This window comes from Falco rusticolus, chromosome 4 (genome assembly GCF_015220075.1).
Source record: "Falco rusticolus isolate bFalRus1 chromosome 4, bFalRus1.pri, whole genome shotgun sequence".
Taxonomy (NCBI): Eukaryota; Metazoa; Chordata; class Aves; order Falconiformes; family Falconidae; genus Falco; species Falco rusticolus.
This window is the reverse complement of record NC_051190.1, coordinates 48932799-48949118: the sequence shown is the minus strand read 5'-3', so window position 1 is coordinate 48949118 and position 16320 is coordinate 48932799. Positions and strand designations below refer to the sequence as shown.

General features: G+C 44.5%; 1 protein-coding gene across 2 annotated transcripts; it reads right to left on the bottom strand.

Annotated features, from left to right (window-relative positions):
* Nucleotides 1-312: 312 nt before the first annotated feature.
* Nucleotides 313-15985, bottom strand: CHAF1A (chromatin assembly factor 1 subunit A). Of its 2 annotated transcripts, XM_037384339.1 has the most exons (15): nt 15823-15984; nt 15342-15392; nt 14289-15106; nt 11627-11683; nt 9245-9486; nt 8615-8675; nt 8028-8096; nt 7393-7616; nt 6723-6891; nt 6436-6516; nt 6271-6360; nt 5773-6034; nt 4685-5172; nt 2310-2403; nt 313-797 (listed from the first exon to the last, which is right to left on the bottom strand). In XM_037384339.1, the coding sequence occupies exons 2-15, from the start codon at nt 15388-15390 to the stop codon at nt 700-702; spliced, it is 2802 nt and encodes a 933-aa protein (XP_037240236.1). In that variant the 5' UTR covers nt 15391-15392; nt 15823-15984; the 3' UTR covers nt 313-699. The 2 variants fall into 2 exon arrangements, with proteins under 2 accessions (XP_037240236.1, XP_037240237.1); XM_037384340.1 differs by lacking the exons at nt 313-797; nt 2310-2403 and adding an exon at nt 2415-4616 and having other exon boundaries at nt 15823-15985.
* Nucleotides 15986-16320: the final 335 nt, after the last annotated feature.

Below are 16320 nucleotides of genomic sequence, written 5' to 3'. Positions count from 1 at the left end.
AAGTTAAAAGCCCCAGTCAGTTTGTTACATACATGAAAAAAGTTTGATGCTAGTTCAAGTCCTTTGTACTTCAAATCTTAAAGTTTCACTGTGGGGTGGAGACCAGCTTTTATGTATACTGCTGCTGTTGCAGCAATGTGTACAGGAGACCAATAATCTACCCCCAGTATGTAATTAATACTGGCTTATCCCAAAACAGGAGAAACAAGGTGGGTTGGTTTTGGGGTTTTTTTTCCTCCTCCAAAGGTAAAGCCCTGCTGCTGTTCTCTGTAGCGAGTAAGACCACAAACAGGATGATACAGATAGCATAAATTCAAATATAATTGTACATCATTTATACCCAAGTCCATGCTATACAACATTATGAACAGAGCAATTCCCCCAGTGGCATCACAATAAGCTTATTTCAAAATACCTCCACTAGTTTTAGAGATAACTTACGATACCTTCCATTACAAAGAAGTATCAAAATTTCAATAATGCTTTATTAAGGACAGATTAATATGCAGTGTTTTTTTAAAGCTAAAAACTAGAACTAAAAATTTAAGCTTCCATCTGGTCCAAAGCAGAACAAAGTGCTGTCTTCTCTTTACAAGAAATATGGAATACTTTCAAGTATCTTGTTCAAAGATATGCATGGTTTAAAATTTTCTAACTCATTCTACATACATACAAGAGAAGTTAGTAGGCATTTAAGTCTCAAATGGTATTAGATGGGCTGACCATGCTGGTGTCCTGGTGAGTGGCTCTTGTGCCACTGGATTCTGGAGCTGTTTCAGTAACTGCCAACGTAGAACCTGCAAAGCAGAAAATATGTTGGGCTTGGGGTCTTGTTGTTGTTTGGTTGGTGTTTTTTGTGGTTTTGGTGGGGTTTTTGTTTTTAATATCCTCATTAATCCAGCAGACTTTGACTACTATATGCTTTATCTGTCTTGGCTTGTCTGCCCGCATCTGTTGCAAGTCTCCTTTTTCATACTATTTAAAAATTGGTTTTAGTATTGGGTTAACATCAATCCAGAATAAAGTCACTTCAACCATAAAAAGGATCTTCATAATCTTTGCAGTGCTTTAGACTCGGGCAGAGTTAAACAAATACAGCTGCGTGCATGGCAACAGAGCCTGAGGAAGGCAAGCTACTCAATAGCATCCCCGTCCTCAGAACAAGGCTTTCATCTCACTGCAGCCTTGTAATAAGCCAAAGCAGCTTAAGATTAAATGCAAAGCTTCTTGTCAAACAGTTGTATTGTCTGTTACGGCAGGCAAGAGGAGGAACGTAGCACCAGCTGAGAGAGAAAGGAGAACCCCAATATGTCTAGAATAGGTCAAACACTATAGAATTTCAGGCTTCGGGAATATGCACGAGCCCTTATCTATCAATTAGTGGAGCTGCCCAACACAAAACCCCCACTTTCCTTAATTCAGGTTCTGCCAGTAGCATTGTGAAAGAGCTCTATTGTGAGAGCAGTAAAGAAAGGGCTGGGAGGTTTTGAAAGCGGTTTAGAGGAGCTGAATGCACATCATGCGGTTGGTGTTAAGTCATTGATCTGTATGATCAAGTATGTATAGTTAAAACCTCACGGAGATGAAAGAAGCTGCTCCATATCCTCATCCCACAGTTTCTGAATCCACAGCCTGAAAGGATACGCTACAGCGGCAGAGCTTTGAAAGCCATTTTCCAAGGGGTAACTGGGACACAAATATAAGCAACTGCTTAGATTCTAGAGCAAAGCTGCAGAGTGTTGATCAGAGCCCTCACCTGTCAAACATCTGAGAGCTGGGTTATTATCCCATCTTATTTCCTTCAGACAATTCAGTGTGCACCTAAAACTTCAAGAAGGCAGCAGAGGGGAATTATGGTCCAGACCTCATCAGTCCTTGAAGGGCTCTGAACGTAAGTATGCATGCCTCGGAGGCCAGCCCTGCTCTGCATTTTGCCAATAGTTAGTGGATTTGCTGATACTGACCCCAGCATTCACTTTCCTTACCAGGAAAAAAAAAATACCCAAGGTAACACTGGCAGCCAAATGCTAGTTACAAGCACTTTGTGCCTTTCAGTCAGAGGGAGAAGGGAAGAAAAGGCAAGAGCAAGTTAGAGAAGACTGTAAATACCAAAGAAGCACCTGGAATAAAATATAATAAGCAGAGAAGCACCTAGAATAAGACATCTAGAGAGAAGAGCGCAAGGCTTGGTGAGAAAGTAGCAGAAAAACTGCAACAGGTTTAACTACACACTGTTCCCACTCTGTTATACTCTCCCTTGTGGGAGCGAGAGTCTGCCAAGAGACTACTATCCATTTTTATTTTCCCACCTTTGCCTGGCTGTATATCCACAATCATGCAGTCCTCATCTTCCTCATCTTCCTCGGTGTCTGCCTGAAAGCCATCCATCTCCACAGCTTCAGCCTTAAGGAAAAAAAAGGTACCAGCTGTGTAACAGCAAGGTGATGGTGCTAACGTGCAAGACCAAGCGCAGCTGGTGCTGTAAAGGACTAACAGTGGGCACTCCTCATGATTGGGACTCGCAGCACAGTCTGATCAGTTGGGTGTATTTGTAGGGAAGAAAAATAAGCAACCCCTGGCTCCAACAGACACTGACTTCTGATAAAAGGCCTCATCTGCAATGGCACATTCAGCAGGAAGCACGCCAAGCTTCTGCTCCAAGATATTTTGCTATTACACAATGCGATGAACAGCCTACACATCGAAAAGTCAGTTCAAACCTTAATTGAAATCTGACTCAGTTTTGTTGGGTTTTTGGAAGGGAAATCTCTCCTCACTCTGCTGATTATTTTGGATGCTTTCTTCCTTCTGAAGATGGAAAATTACTTTTGCTTGTCAAGTTTGAAGTGTGTTCTCCCTGCGACTCCTCCTCACCTTTGCCTATTAGCTTTTAATTAGGGAGGGGTGACAGTTCTTCTCTTGGTGACCCTATTTTCTGCTATGGGAGCAGCACAAACAACTCAGTTTGAATTGAGAGGATCAATGAAAGGGGTGATACAAACTGAAGCTGCCCAGCATTGGACAGCTGTGAGTAGTTTGGTGGTTTTTTCCCCTCAATTGGAACCATGGAATGAAAATCTCAGACCTAGAACCTGGTGCCCGCCCCCTACAAGCTGTTCCAAGAGAAATTTTAAAATTTACATCTTTCATTAAAGTCACAGTTCTCAGATTAAGTATTCCCCTCCTACATGCGTACAGGTACTGCCCCCTTCAACACCGAGTTCTTCTCTCTGCAGCTTATGTAAGAGCACCTTTATACTCACACGAGTCCTGTCAGAAGCTTCATGGCAGAGTAACACGTGCCAGGGGTAAGGAACCTGGCAGCCTTGACCTACAATCGTTCCTAGGCTCTCCCTAAGCCCCAGCCTTGCTCAACAAGAAGGATGGGATCTTAATACCTGAGCAGCGCTGATTTAGACGTCAGGCATGAAAGGCGTTCAGGACTCCGACACCTTTGCTCTGAGCTGTGCGGCACCGCAACTCACAAGGGCAGCTGTTAAGACGCTTTCAAGAGCTTTGAAGAATTCAGGCTGGTGACTTAATTCTACTAAAAGCCTTTGTTTTGGTATTTTTTCTGCTCAAGTAGTCAGTTATAAGCAGAATTTCCAGTGGGTGCCAAGCAGAGATTTTTATCTCTGCCTTTATTTAGTGTATAAGAAAAAACCCAAGCAGATGGAGCTTGGGGGCTGAACAGCTTCTCACAAGTATCTGATCCCTATCAATACTTGAATGTAGAGCTTTCTCAGTAGAATAGCCAAAGCAGCCAAGAATAAAGTGGGAAGGAAAAGTATAAGCCTTGTCTGTGGCTTCCTTCCTAACCCCCCTGTCCACAGGGGTTGAAGAATAAATCCACCGACAGTGCAAACCCTGTCCTATCTGTACGTTCGGCAGCAAACAGTTGATAACACCAAGCTTCAGGACCTAAATCCTTACAGTCTTAAATGCACGACACAGCATCACACTGCTAAAGCATCCATTGCATACTTTTCAGTCATCCTTTCAGATTATTAACTCTTAATACTACCTGTGGTTACCCAGAAAAGCAGGTGCAAACAGCAGGAAGACCACAACAAAGCTTAGAGCTGGAGTAGCAACTACTCCAAATCCTTCTCATTTTGTTCCTATGAATTATTATAGTTTTATTAAACCAGCTCTTGAAATTTAGCTTTACATATGACAACATAAACCAGAGGCTTTACAGACTATTACGGGCTGAGTTGCAGCACTTAGGAACCACATTTAATCAGCACATATGCAACTGATGTAAGTCACCAGCTCAGGCTATACATCTGGCAGCCATACACACACACATAAAAACCTGCATACAAATTATATACAGCTGTAAAACCAAGGGCAAGCACTCAGAAACTATTCACAGCTTGGATGCAATCACTGCCAAACAGCAGAAAATGGAAGAACAGCAGGAGAGCAACATTTCAAACTGAACAGACAGTCCAAGCTGGAGACACACAAAAGAAATCCATCTCTTGAGAGTCACGTAATTTCACTCCTTTCCCCACAAAAAGGGTTTTTTTGTGTGGAGAACGGTGTCTGTAGCTTAATATTTTGACTCTGCTCATCTAGGCTGATCTGGGAGGCATGCCAGGGATGCTCACCTACTGAAGACGCACAGTTAAATTCCCATCATTCTTTACTGGGGAAAAGCACCATGATTGGCACTCACCTGTTCAGCATCCCGAGGTCTTTTCATGAATTTAGTGATGGACATGCTCCCGGTGGACCTCCTCTTCACCGACATGGGGGTGGTCTGCAGGACAGCCATGCCTGGCACACTGCCAGCCTCCTCCTTCCCTGAGGAAGGGACCTGAGTGACGTAGTTCCATTGACAAGGGACGGGGAGATTCTCTTGATCAAAACTCTTCAGCACCTCTGAGTGGACATACCAGCACATCCTATATTCAGGTCTCTTCTCATACACAGAGTTCTCAGAAATGATTCGCTTTAGCCTGGCTTTGGAAGGGACCCCGCTGTCCTCGCCAACAGGCGTCTGCAGCCAGGAGGTGTGGGGGCTCACAGGGCTTGTGTCGCTACAGTCGGCGGCTGCAGTCACATCACTGAACAGTCCTTGCCGGCAACACTCCTGGAATTCCTGGATAATGACTTTGCTCCCGTTCACATTGCCATGCAGCAGCGGCAGAAGCTGGCCAAGAACTGCAAAGAAAGGATGCACAAAGATTGTGGGGCAGAACTATTTAAAGGCTGAGAAAAGCTAGGCTGACATAACCTATCAGTATTTCCAGAAAGAAGACAAACAGGCTGAGATTAATTTTTAGATACAGGATTGTAACAGGAGCTGAATTTGATGTAGAAAAATTCACCCCCAATAATAACGGCACCCTGAAGTGAAAGCTTTGAGCCCTGTTCTAGCCTTTATGTGCATTATTCACATCCTTATGTTAATTGGGTGCAGCAGATACTCATTACCGAAACCCAACACACAAACTGAATCCTCCCACCCTGAACAGGTCAGCGGGCTCAAGCACTTCCAGCAAGCAAACTTAAACCTGAGTCTGCTGAAGTCTCGTTGGCTTCACTTCCTGGATTATCTAGAGCAAGAGTTTTTGGAGAACGTAACTATGGCCATACTAGATGCAATCCCAGAAAACTCCCTTCCAAGAGCTCTTGTAGAGATTGCTTGGATTTCAGACATGTCATAAACAGGTCATTCTGAATTTGACACTCATACAAAAGTCTATTCTCTTGAAAGCAGAGTACCACAGTGCATACAACTATTTACCCTTCAGGTCTTACTTTGCTGATCTTTTTCTCTTTTTTTGCTACATTTCTGTATCTGCTGTTCTTCCTCTGCAACAGGTGACTCCAGGATACACGCTGTGAATTGCTGGAGAACCTTTAGGTCTGCGTTTGCGCTGCTGTCATTTTCTGCACTTTCCCAGATGCAGCCGATTTTCACAGGCTGTAGAACATGGAACCTCTTCCCCTTGGCCATCAGTTCGTCCCACTCCTTTGCTTTCAGTTTTTGACGAACTTTCTGATTCTCTGGATCACACTCCTAAAGCCACAGGCAAGAAAGAACTCTATACATCCATCCGTTCCAGGAAAAACAAAAGCTTTTTAAACCCAGCTTTTTACCATGCTCTCTGAGCTACAGAAATCTGCTCCTGAACTATGCAGATCTGAGATGGGTTACGTCACTGCCAAGACTATGTGCTTTCTTCTTCCACTAATATTTACTACACAATTCATTGGGAACAGAGATGGAAATCCAGTGACACCCAGTTCACTTACTTCTGTCACTCCTTCATCTTCAGATAGGTACCCATGGGGTACAAAAAAACCATCATCATCATCTTCATCCTCTCCCTCCTCTTCATCATCCTAAAAATAAACTCTGCTTATTAGAAATTACACTGACAAGTGTAATCTGTTCAGAAAGCTGTGCAGAATCCTTACCCCTTCACTATGGGAAAGACTTTCTCCAGGTTCCTCCTCTTCCCATTCTTCATCACTATCTACCTCGTAGTCCAGTAGTTTCTAGAAGAAATGTCAACATGCCATTTCTGTAAATGATTTCAGAGCAAGTCACCAGACCCCATTCAGGGTTTCAAAACCCAGCAGCAAGATGGAACATGCAAGTGGATCAGAAATCCCAGAGAACAAGTGAACTTGACCAACCACATATTCAGTTCAAGAGCATAAAGAAAGAAAGAATCCAACTACACTGCCCGTGAGGTGCTTACACTGTCCTTAGACCAAGGATTCCTGGGACGGATCACAGTGGTTTTCTTGTTCCATGTGCCCCAGTATGCAGGACGGTGATTCTCACAAAACTGCAGAAGCTTCATTCTACCAAATTTCCCCCTTTCAGGAACAGCATCTGTTTTGCAGTTATCCACTACCACCACGTCACTGTTAGAACAAGAGACCATCTTCAGTACTTACAGAAGACTCCCCTGCTGCTCAGGAAAGCATCTTATAGAAAGCTTCAGTTCAGCCACAATCCCAACCCAGAGCTTGAGTTCATTAGAACAGGCTCTCCCAATCCTCCTGTGAGAACATGGGTTCCAGACAAGCCACCTCCCTCCTCTATTTTAGCTATCGGCAGGTTTCCTTTTTAAAACTATCCAAGATGAACACCACTAAAGGCCCGTAGGGTCCAGTGCTGAAAGGCAGCTGCCTGAAGCACAAGATTTCCTGCAGGGAAGGATTTGAGAGGCACTGTACAGAACAAAGGAAATCTACATCATAACGTACTGCGCCCCATGGAAACAATTGTTATACAAAATAATGAGTATTCAAAGAAAAGCTCCATCTTCCCATCATCTCCAATATTAGAGCAATACTACCTCAGAACCATTCTGCAGTTCATTACACAAGGAAGTGAAGAAAAACCCCAAAACACAGACTAACCTGTTCACTATGTCAGTGCTGTTATTGACAAAAGTAGGTCCAGTTTTACGTGGTTTACGACACTTTAAATCCCTCAAAAAAGAAACTTCACTATCCTGAGCACGCAGGAGCTTATCCAGCTGTTCTAAGAAGTCTGGATCCAGGGCAATACGACAGAGGGGAGCTAAGACCATGTTCTCCTTAATTTCAAAAGGAGCAAACTTTCCACAAGAGCCAGCAAGAATCTGAAATATTAAGTGAGGATGGTTAGGGTCTGAACACCTGAGGAACTACAGTACCAAAACATTCAAGACTTACAACAATACTGGGTGCTGAGATCTGAGCAAAAATTTAGGCTACGCCCTTACTATCTGAGATTCCAACAGAACTTCAAGGGCATCTAGGTCTTCACAGCCAACGCAGTAAAAATCTCAGCTCTGTCTTTGGCTAAAGTAACTACAAACTTCTTCTGTAGTCTCTGCTCCGGGCACAGACTTCTTTAAAAATCCTTTACACTTTTGAAATTAGGAAATAAGAAATACTAACGCTTTGCCCCCCCTAAGAAGCTCTAAGGGACAGATTAGAAGGAAATCTGTGTATTTGTTAGACAATAACTAATGAAAGACCAGCAAAACACAGAAACAGCAATACTTCACCTTTGGGGCTTGTGGAGTCTTTGGTTTCTGGAAGAACCTTGTAATTTCTGCTTTCTGTGCATTAATACGCTGAAATCAGAATCAAAATGCAAATTATAAAGGTAGGACAAGGCCTTATAAATTCAAAATGAGCTCATGCACGACCCAACTTCAAATCTAGTGAGGTATAAAGCAAATTTCAGTCATTTACCAGCTCCTATGACTCAACAAAAAACTAATTTTCTTCTCTAACATAGCTACATGGATTCCAAAGTCATTGCTAAGACAGAGGATAGAGTTCACTCATGGGCATTGAAAAAACACAGCAAAGACTTTAACAGGTAAAAGCAAAGACACCAACACATGTGAACCTGCAAGATATAACTGGTGGAGCAGCACCACCAGGTCAGATCGGACAGGCCACATCCCAAATGGACATGCTCCCTCCCAGGTGGCACCATAGCAGGGTACACTGGCTGGAGAACCACAGTAGCTGTGGCAACCCTGTTGAGAACAGCTCAGCGGCTGACGGCAGGGTCCCAGGGAGCCCCTTAACACCATTTCACCCTAGCAGAAGAATTCAGAGACAAGCTAGAGAAAGCACTTACCTTTTCCTCCTCTCTTAACCGTTTCTCCTCTTCTTTCTTTCTCTTCTCCTCCAGTTTTGCCCTTTAATATAAAGTTTATTTTAATTGCCACAAATCATGAAGTGTTTATTTGCACTGACGAAGAGGTGAGAAGCCCCAGACCTTGACTATGACCCCATTATGCTGGGCAAGAAGATAGTCTCTTAATTCAGCCAAGGATAAAGCTAAGGATACAGAACACTCTCTTCATTCCTTCTAGAGTTTAGCCACGAAGCAGCTAGGCTGCTTCAAGTTCCCCTCAACACCAGGAAAAGGCATTTATATTACCAAGCTACAAGCAACTTCCTCAGCAAACAGGGCACCCGTGCCAGAAAGTTGCAAAGTACAAGCAAGACAGGTCAGGAACGGAGAACTCAGCAGAGCATGACAGCTCTTTTCAGCCATTTCACATCAGAAACCCAGGTCAGCCTGCAAGCAGAAAGTACCGCTGACCCTAGGGTCTGGTGTATGCAAGTCTTTCAAGCACTTCAAATCTATCCTGTGACAAACAGGCATCTGTTGATTGACCCGTATGGCCTCTAGAAGGGTATGGAAAGGTGCTCACATCATTACATGTTATTCCCCAGGACATGCATAAACCAACCCACTTACTCTAAAGCTTCCTGCCTCTCCTTGCGTTTCTCCTCCTTCACTCTCAGCTTCTCTGCTTTTTCCTTTTCTTCTTTTTCTTTCTTTTCTCTCCTTTCTTTCTCTTTCAACTCTTTCTCCTCCTCTTTCTTCTTCTTTGCCTCCTCCTTGGCTCGCTCTTTTGCAGCTTTTGCTTCTTCTTTCAGCCTTCCCTTTGCCTCCCTTTCTGCTTGCAACTTCTGCAGCTTGTCTGCACGCTCCTGATCCTGGTTCAGAAACACACCATTAAGCAAGTTGTCTTCTTGTGCACAGCAATAGCTGCTGGCATTAAAACTCCAGTAAATTAAGGACTTCACTTCTTCAGCCAGGATACTAAATTCTTTGCCCACCCAGCGCTTGACCTGCAGCATCATTTCTAGCTGACAGAGGACACAAGGTTATTAACCACAGCCAGCTGTTGCCGCAGCCGAGCTACCCAGTACTGTCTCTCTGAAGGCATTAATTGCTCTTTTCCTCTAACAAATGGAGGCATTTCCATTTTCTAAGCATCAAGGAAAGCTTTGTATTCCATTTTTTTTATATCAGAGTCACCTTCATTACCACTGTAGCATTACAGAAAATTATGTGGCAATTAAAAAAATAAATTAATTTTAATTTAATATAAGATTTCAGATTGCTTCCAAATTACTTACTTTGGAAATACAGAGCTCATGAGCTAAGCTTTCATGCTTTTATATCAATGCAGGGCTACCATGGTATAAATTTGAAAAGTGAATTTGACCCAATTTTGCATTATAAACCCGTAAGGATTTTCTGACGATGTTTTTCACCATCTCAGGCAGCAACAAGCCTCTGAACTCTGGATTGTGCCTCTGCTTTATAAACCCTGGAGCTTGCAAAATCACTGTCACTTGTGTCGTACATTTCAGATCACCAGAGAACACTAGGCACCCTAAGCTTATTTAAGGGGTACTATGGGAACAAGGAGGGGAAGATTACATTGGAAGTGTCACCCTTCACAGCATTTCATCCCAAAACAACTGAAATTCTTGTTTGGGTCTACTGACACAAAGGAGAATGCAGCACGCTTATGAAAAAAATGACAAATTAAAGAAAGATAGCTTCCCTACATTGTAGGCATTGGTGACTTCACCAGGAAAGAAGGGGATGTCTGAGCTCAGACATACAAATATCCTCACTGTGTATTTTCAGTTTCATTTTATTTATTTCACATCTCTTCTTGGCAACATCAAGACTTACTGAACAGTGTCACCACGTACAAATAACTGTGGAAGGCAACTGACATGCAAAATGGTGCCAATGGTAAAAACACAATATTGTCAGAATGGAGTCATGGTAATCAGTGAAAACCTACTGGATAGTTTGGAAAATGGTGTGAAGTTAACAGCAGGATTGGCGGGTCTATTTAATTTTTAGTATAATAAAGCTTCCATTCTCATCTCTCCCTCACATCACCGCTATTTTTAACATACATATAGAAGGGAAGAAAACAACAGATTGGACTTCTATATGGGTACTGTAAAAAGCAAGCATCTTGGGAGCAGGCTGGGCCACATATAGCTTAAATAAAACACACAACAGCCCCCTACCAACTTTATAAACTAGTTACTAAGAAACACAGTAAGTATTCATAAGCCCAGGCCTTCCTAACTGCAGTTAAAATAACACCCAGTTTTCCAGCCAGCAAAGCCCACTCATACAGCACTGACTGTTCAAGAACTCCATGTGATCCATCAGCCTCCTTTATATTTAGCACTTCATGACTGAAAGCAGAATGGACAGCAAAATTACCACACCGCCGTTTTGTTACAGAACACTTTTGCTGACTAGCTGCATTCAAGCAAACAGAGACCGGAGCTTGAGCATTTCCAGCAGTGACATCCAACGGCTTCTTCAGCAACCCACAGACACAGTGGCCCATTTGCCTCACATATTAATGAAGAACAGACCCTACATTTTCTGGCTTAACTGGAGGAAGGGTGAGAACAACGAAGCAGGAACCAACCCTAAATAGAAGGCTCTTGGAAAAGTTCCTATCTATCTGTCCACTTAGCAGGCTGTACCTATCCTCTCAGGAAGGGTTCAGAAAAAATTCTCAAAAGCATTTTGACAAGCAGTCAGCAACATTTACAGTTTCTTAATACCTTCCAAAGTGCACAGAAATGCAGTGCAGGCCACCCACACCGCATTACGTATGCATTAAGAAGCTCTGTATCGAGCCAAGTATTTTAACTGCGCACATTAAGATTCTTCCATATTCATCAGTGAGGAAAACCAGGAAAAGAGAGGTTTCAAGTGGACTAAGATGAAACGCAAAGGGCTTTGCTTACTATTCAATGCAAAAGCACAGCAGGTTAACTTTCTATGTCAGTGAAAGTGCCTTACTCTTTGCAATCTCAGCTTCTCCTTCTCTGCCGAACTTTTGTGGAATTTTTGAGACACCTGGAATTACAAAACACAAGTTTTAGAGATCCGCATCATTCCCTTATGAGAAGAGCAGCAAGCTTAGTCTGAATTACATTAACATTGTTCTTGCAGATTAGTATATTCAGCAACTCAAGTATTCCTTCAGTATAGGATATAAGAATACAGTTCAAGCATATCTAATCTCACTGATTTACATTTGAGCCTGAATACATCTAAACGCTTCAGTTTACATTAAGTCCTCACGTTACCAAGTTTTGCATAAACAAGTCCCTCTGGTGTACCCAGTTCTACAGTATCATTTGCAAGGAATATCATGTGCAGAAAAACAAACAGAAGCTAAAGCTGCTCCAAATCACAGGAGCACAACAGAGGACATTTAATTATAGCAAAGTCACTTCCTTAGAGTTAAACTTGTGTTGTTCGTTTGGTTTGTTGTTTTGGGGTTTTTTTGCATCCTACCACTTTCTCTTGCTATGATGTTTAGATAGAATTTCCTCAATACAAGGACTATTATCCGTATCTTAATGCTGTTTCTCCTTGTCATCATATCCCTCTTGCTCTTCCACTGGTACCAGCACACCAACCCTAAGTTCCCAACAGGTCACACTTACTTCCTTTAAAACTGTTATTTTTAGGGGAAAAAACCCATAATTTATGTTTAAGAGCATTGCTCATAGACTTAAGTCAAAGGCTTAATTTGTCAGTATTTCAGCATACTGCAGCTTGGTTTCTTGTATCCCCCTCTTCCTCAGCTTGCCATTTGCAGTATAAGGTACAAAGTTTAAACTCTGCAATTAAAAGACTAACACAGACCAACTCCTTTATTTTCTGTACCCACAAACATTTAAGTTCACACAGTGCAAAGCTGTATCAGGCCAGTCTGTATTTATTTGACACAAAATAAGAGTTCTTTACCTGAGAGCTTTAGATTATCAGATTTTTTTCCACCTAGGAAGACAAACGTGCCAGGACAGACAACCGTACAGGTCAAGGTGCAGACCTGTCATTTCGGTGAGAGCACATGAGCTGCTCCAGCCTTACCTTACGCCATGGGAAACCAGTAACTTGTTTGCTTTATTGTATTACATCAGAGTCAAGTACTTTTTTTGGTTTGTTCTTCAACCCTGGAAATACTCGATGCCTGCTCTGCTTGAGTTTATGTATTTATTTTAGATTGCGAGCTTTAACAGTGTAAGAATCGATCAATTTTCTTGATAAGCACACAGCAGAAGAAACAGAAGACCCATTGCATCACAAGCTCCAAGCCCCAGCTAATTCATCCATACCTCCTTCAGGCCAGTGAGGTGTGGGGCAGCTTCTCCTTAACCCCTGGGGTGAGAGCTGGTGAAAAGTCTTTCTTAAGAAAGGCTCAAGATGGCATAAGCAGGAAGGCTACCAGCTGCTTCACCCTCATTTACCTGATCCACATACTTAATTCTCCACCTCTGGCAGCACAACATCAACTCACTCCTCAATACCTTCCTCATTTTCCCCTCTAATAATAGAGTTGAGCAAAACAATGCACGGGCCAGGTAGTCCAGCCTAACCTTAGGTGAGGCTTAGCTACAGTGCTCAAGCACATCCACCAGGACTGCTCTGCTCCACAGGTTTCACCACGCACAACTGTGCGTGCCCCTCAAGAGAAATCCGCACTGATCTCTTCCCCAAAATGGTAAGTGGTAAACAGGCATTTGGGCCGTGTGAACGTTTCAGACACCTGTGCAGATACTGTTGCCTTTAGAAGCTTCCCCTTCAACACAGCACCAAAAATCAGTTTCCAGTGTTGCTGGAGCATAGCTACTAAACTGAAATTAAGAGCACAATAAACCAGCTCAGTTAGAGCTCATTTTGAGGTGTTGCCTCCTCCTGTGCTCCAGCCTTCGCTGCCTGACAACATCACACGTCCCCAGGAGCGCTATACGTGCAGAGACTTTTCCCCAAAGCAGCGCCCCGCACTCAAAAGTATGCCTGTAACAAGATGGCTGAGAGCACAAGCTCTGTATGCTCAGTGATGAGACAGAAGCTCATCTTACTTGTCCCTCCATCCTCACACACAGACCTGCAGTTCTGCTGAGGCACTTTAGTTTCAACTTGAAGCATTTTCTATGCCACAGTTGCACAAATTCAGAGCTGATAAAGTACCTGCACTCGCTGAGGTAACACCCTCTCACAATAATTACAGCAGCTTCATCAAGGATAGAATACAGGTTGTAAAATAACACCTACCAAACAAAACCGCTTTTGGACACAGTCCTTATCCCAATTACCAAAACACTAAGTCCCAAGGCATACACTTCATGAACAGTTCATTAAAAAAAAAAACCCAAAAAAACCCCAACCAAACCTGTAACAGAGTTTAAAGCTACACTCACAGAATGCAAATACACCAGCAGCAAAAAACCAGCCAAGGTTTAAAACCTTTAGCTACAGGATTTAAAGGAAGATTTAAAAGGGCAAGAATTCAGCTGTGTTACTAATAAATCAACAACACCTTCCATATGCTTCTCATGATGCTTGTGAATATCCTATTTATCCTTTGCACTACAAGTACAGGAAACCATAAAATCTATCTGCAACACAACAGCTTTATTAAAAAAAAAAAAAAGAAAAGGAGACCAACCTTCCTAACAGGTGTCGAGGCAGCTAAAGGGCTAGTATTTCTCTTTGTTTCTGCAGCAGGCTGCACCTCGGGTGAGCTGACCGAGTGAGAGCTTAGTGAGGAATTGGTAAGTCCAGAGTCTTCTTCATGAGACGATTCCATGGTCTCGTTTTCTGACGTGACGCTTCTAAGAGAAGCGACTTGGGGAGATTTTGCAGTCATAATATCCTCCAGGAGCACTACAGGCATCTTGCCCTCAAAGATGATATCCTTCAGTTTGCTCTGGTTGACCATCATGTCATCGTTATTACACTCTGTTAACCTGGAACGCACCTGAATTCCATCTACCAAACCTTCATCTCTATTTGCTACAGTTTCACATGGTGCATCAGTCTCCATTAAATCATGTGTTTGGCTGCTCCAAGTGGAATCCAGGCAACTCAACTGGTTCATCTCTTTTCCTAACATGCCATTAGTTATAGCTATGGATGAAGATGCTTTTGAATCAAAATCAGTTTGGTCTACGTCATCACTTAGTCTATGGCTAGAGCCCTTTGTCAGATCAATAATAATTATAGTTTCATCTGTGTTATCTTTTGTGTTTTTCTGTATAAAATGGTCTAATGGACCCTTTCCGTTAACAAATTTTGGAGCAAAATTCACATCTGAATCCAACTGGCAGTCATTCTCCACATTGTCCAGGGATGCACACGATACATCTACGGAGGAATCCTTACTCGGACCAAACCCACTTTGTGAGCTCTTTACTTTTTTAACTTCTGAATCTGTATCATATTTTTCCTTGGGTACAGGATTCAAGCGTTTGAACGGCAACCGAGCTGAAACAACAACATTTGATTTACTTGGTCGCATCATACAAGTCACTGGAGTAGGGGGAAGGGGGGGAATCGAACATCAAGATATTTTAGTAGCTCTTAAGCATGAGAGTTGAAACTAATTAGTCAGTTGGGGCCAGTTTATTACCACAAAGCCAAAACATCTCACAAAATCAAGTCTGACACCTCAGTGCGCTGAAGCTGCGCTGGGTGACAGAAACTCCCTCTGCAGCCTCACCTTGGACGAGCTTCCGCGGGGGAACAGCTGCTTTGTCTCTGCACTCCATGGCTGTGAGGGAAAAACACAAATGAACACCCGTGACAAGGTCCCAACGAGCTGCCTGCTCCCCTGCCACCTCCGAGCCGCGGCAGCGCCGGCAGCGCTTCCCCGGGTGGAGCGCGGGCACTGCCAGGCCGGACAAAGGGCCCGGGCCGAGCCCCGTCGGCACCACCCGGGCTGAGGGGGCCTCCGCACTCACCGAGACCTTGGCGGCCGGGCCCCGAACCCCGCCGCAGGGCCAGGCCGAGTGCCAGGGGACCGGGCAGGAGGAAGGCGGCGGGGCGCAGCAGGCGCAGGCTCAGGCCCAGGCCTGGTTCCGTGGCGCGGCGGTCGGGCCTCCTTTGTTAACCCCGGGAAGGCCTCAAGCACCCCGAGGCCTCAACCGCCGCCGAGAAACACATCGCATTCCGCTCGCACCGCGGTCCCGGCGCCGTCCTACCTGACACAGCGGCCGCAGCTCCCACCGCTCCTCCGGCGGTCGGCGGCGACCGGCCCGGCCCGGCCCGGTCCCGCCCCGGGGGCTCCCGCTCGTATTTGGCGGGAGCCGGGGCGACCCTGCGTCTTGCCGCGCTGATAGGCGGAGCGCGCCCCACGTGACCCACCCTTCCGCCCCCTACCGGACCGCGTCTCGCGAGGAGGGTGGGAGGGAGGCTCACCGCCCGGCCCCACCGCCGCCTCTCGATTGGCTACTGAGAACAACCGTCGCTGACTGGCCGTAGCGGGTGTCAGTCTGCCGCGCTAGAGGCGCTGATTGCGTAGCGGGGTGAGGGTCAGCGGGAGGCCGCTGGGTCTTTACGCCTGTGCCCCGAGGCCTGCCTGCTTGGCCAGCGGAAGCCGGAACAGGGTCGGCGCGGCCACAAGGACAGCTCCGGAGAGACCGGAGGAGCCGTTTCACAGCACCGCTCTACTGAGGGACCAAAGCCAGGGCGCGAAATGG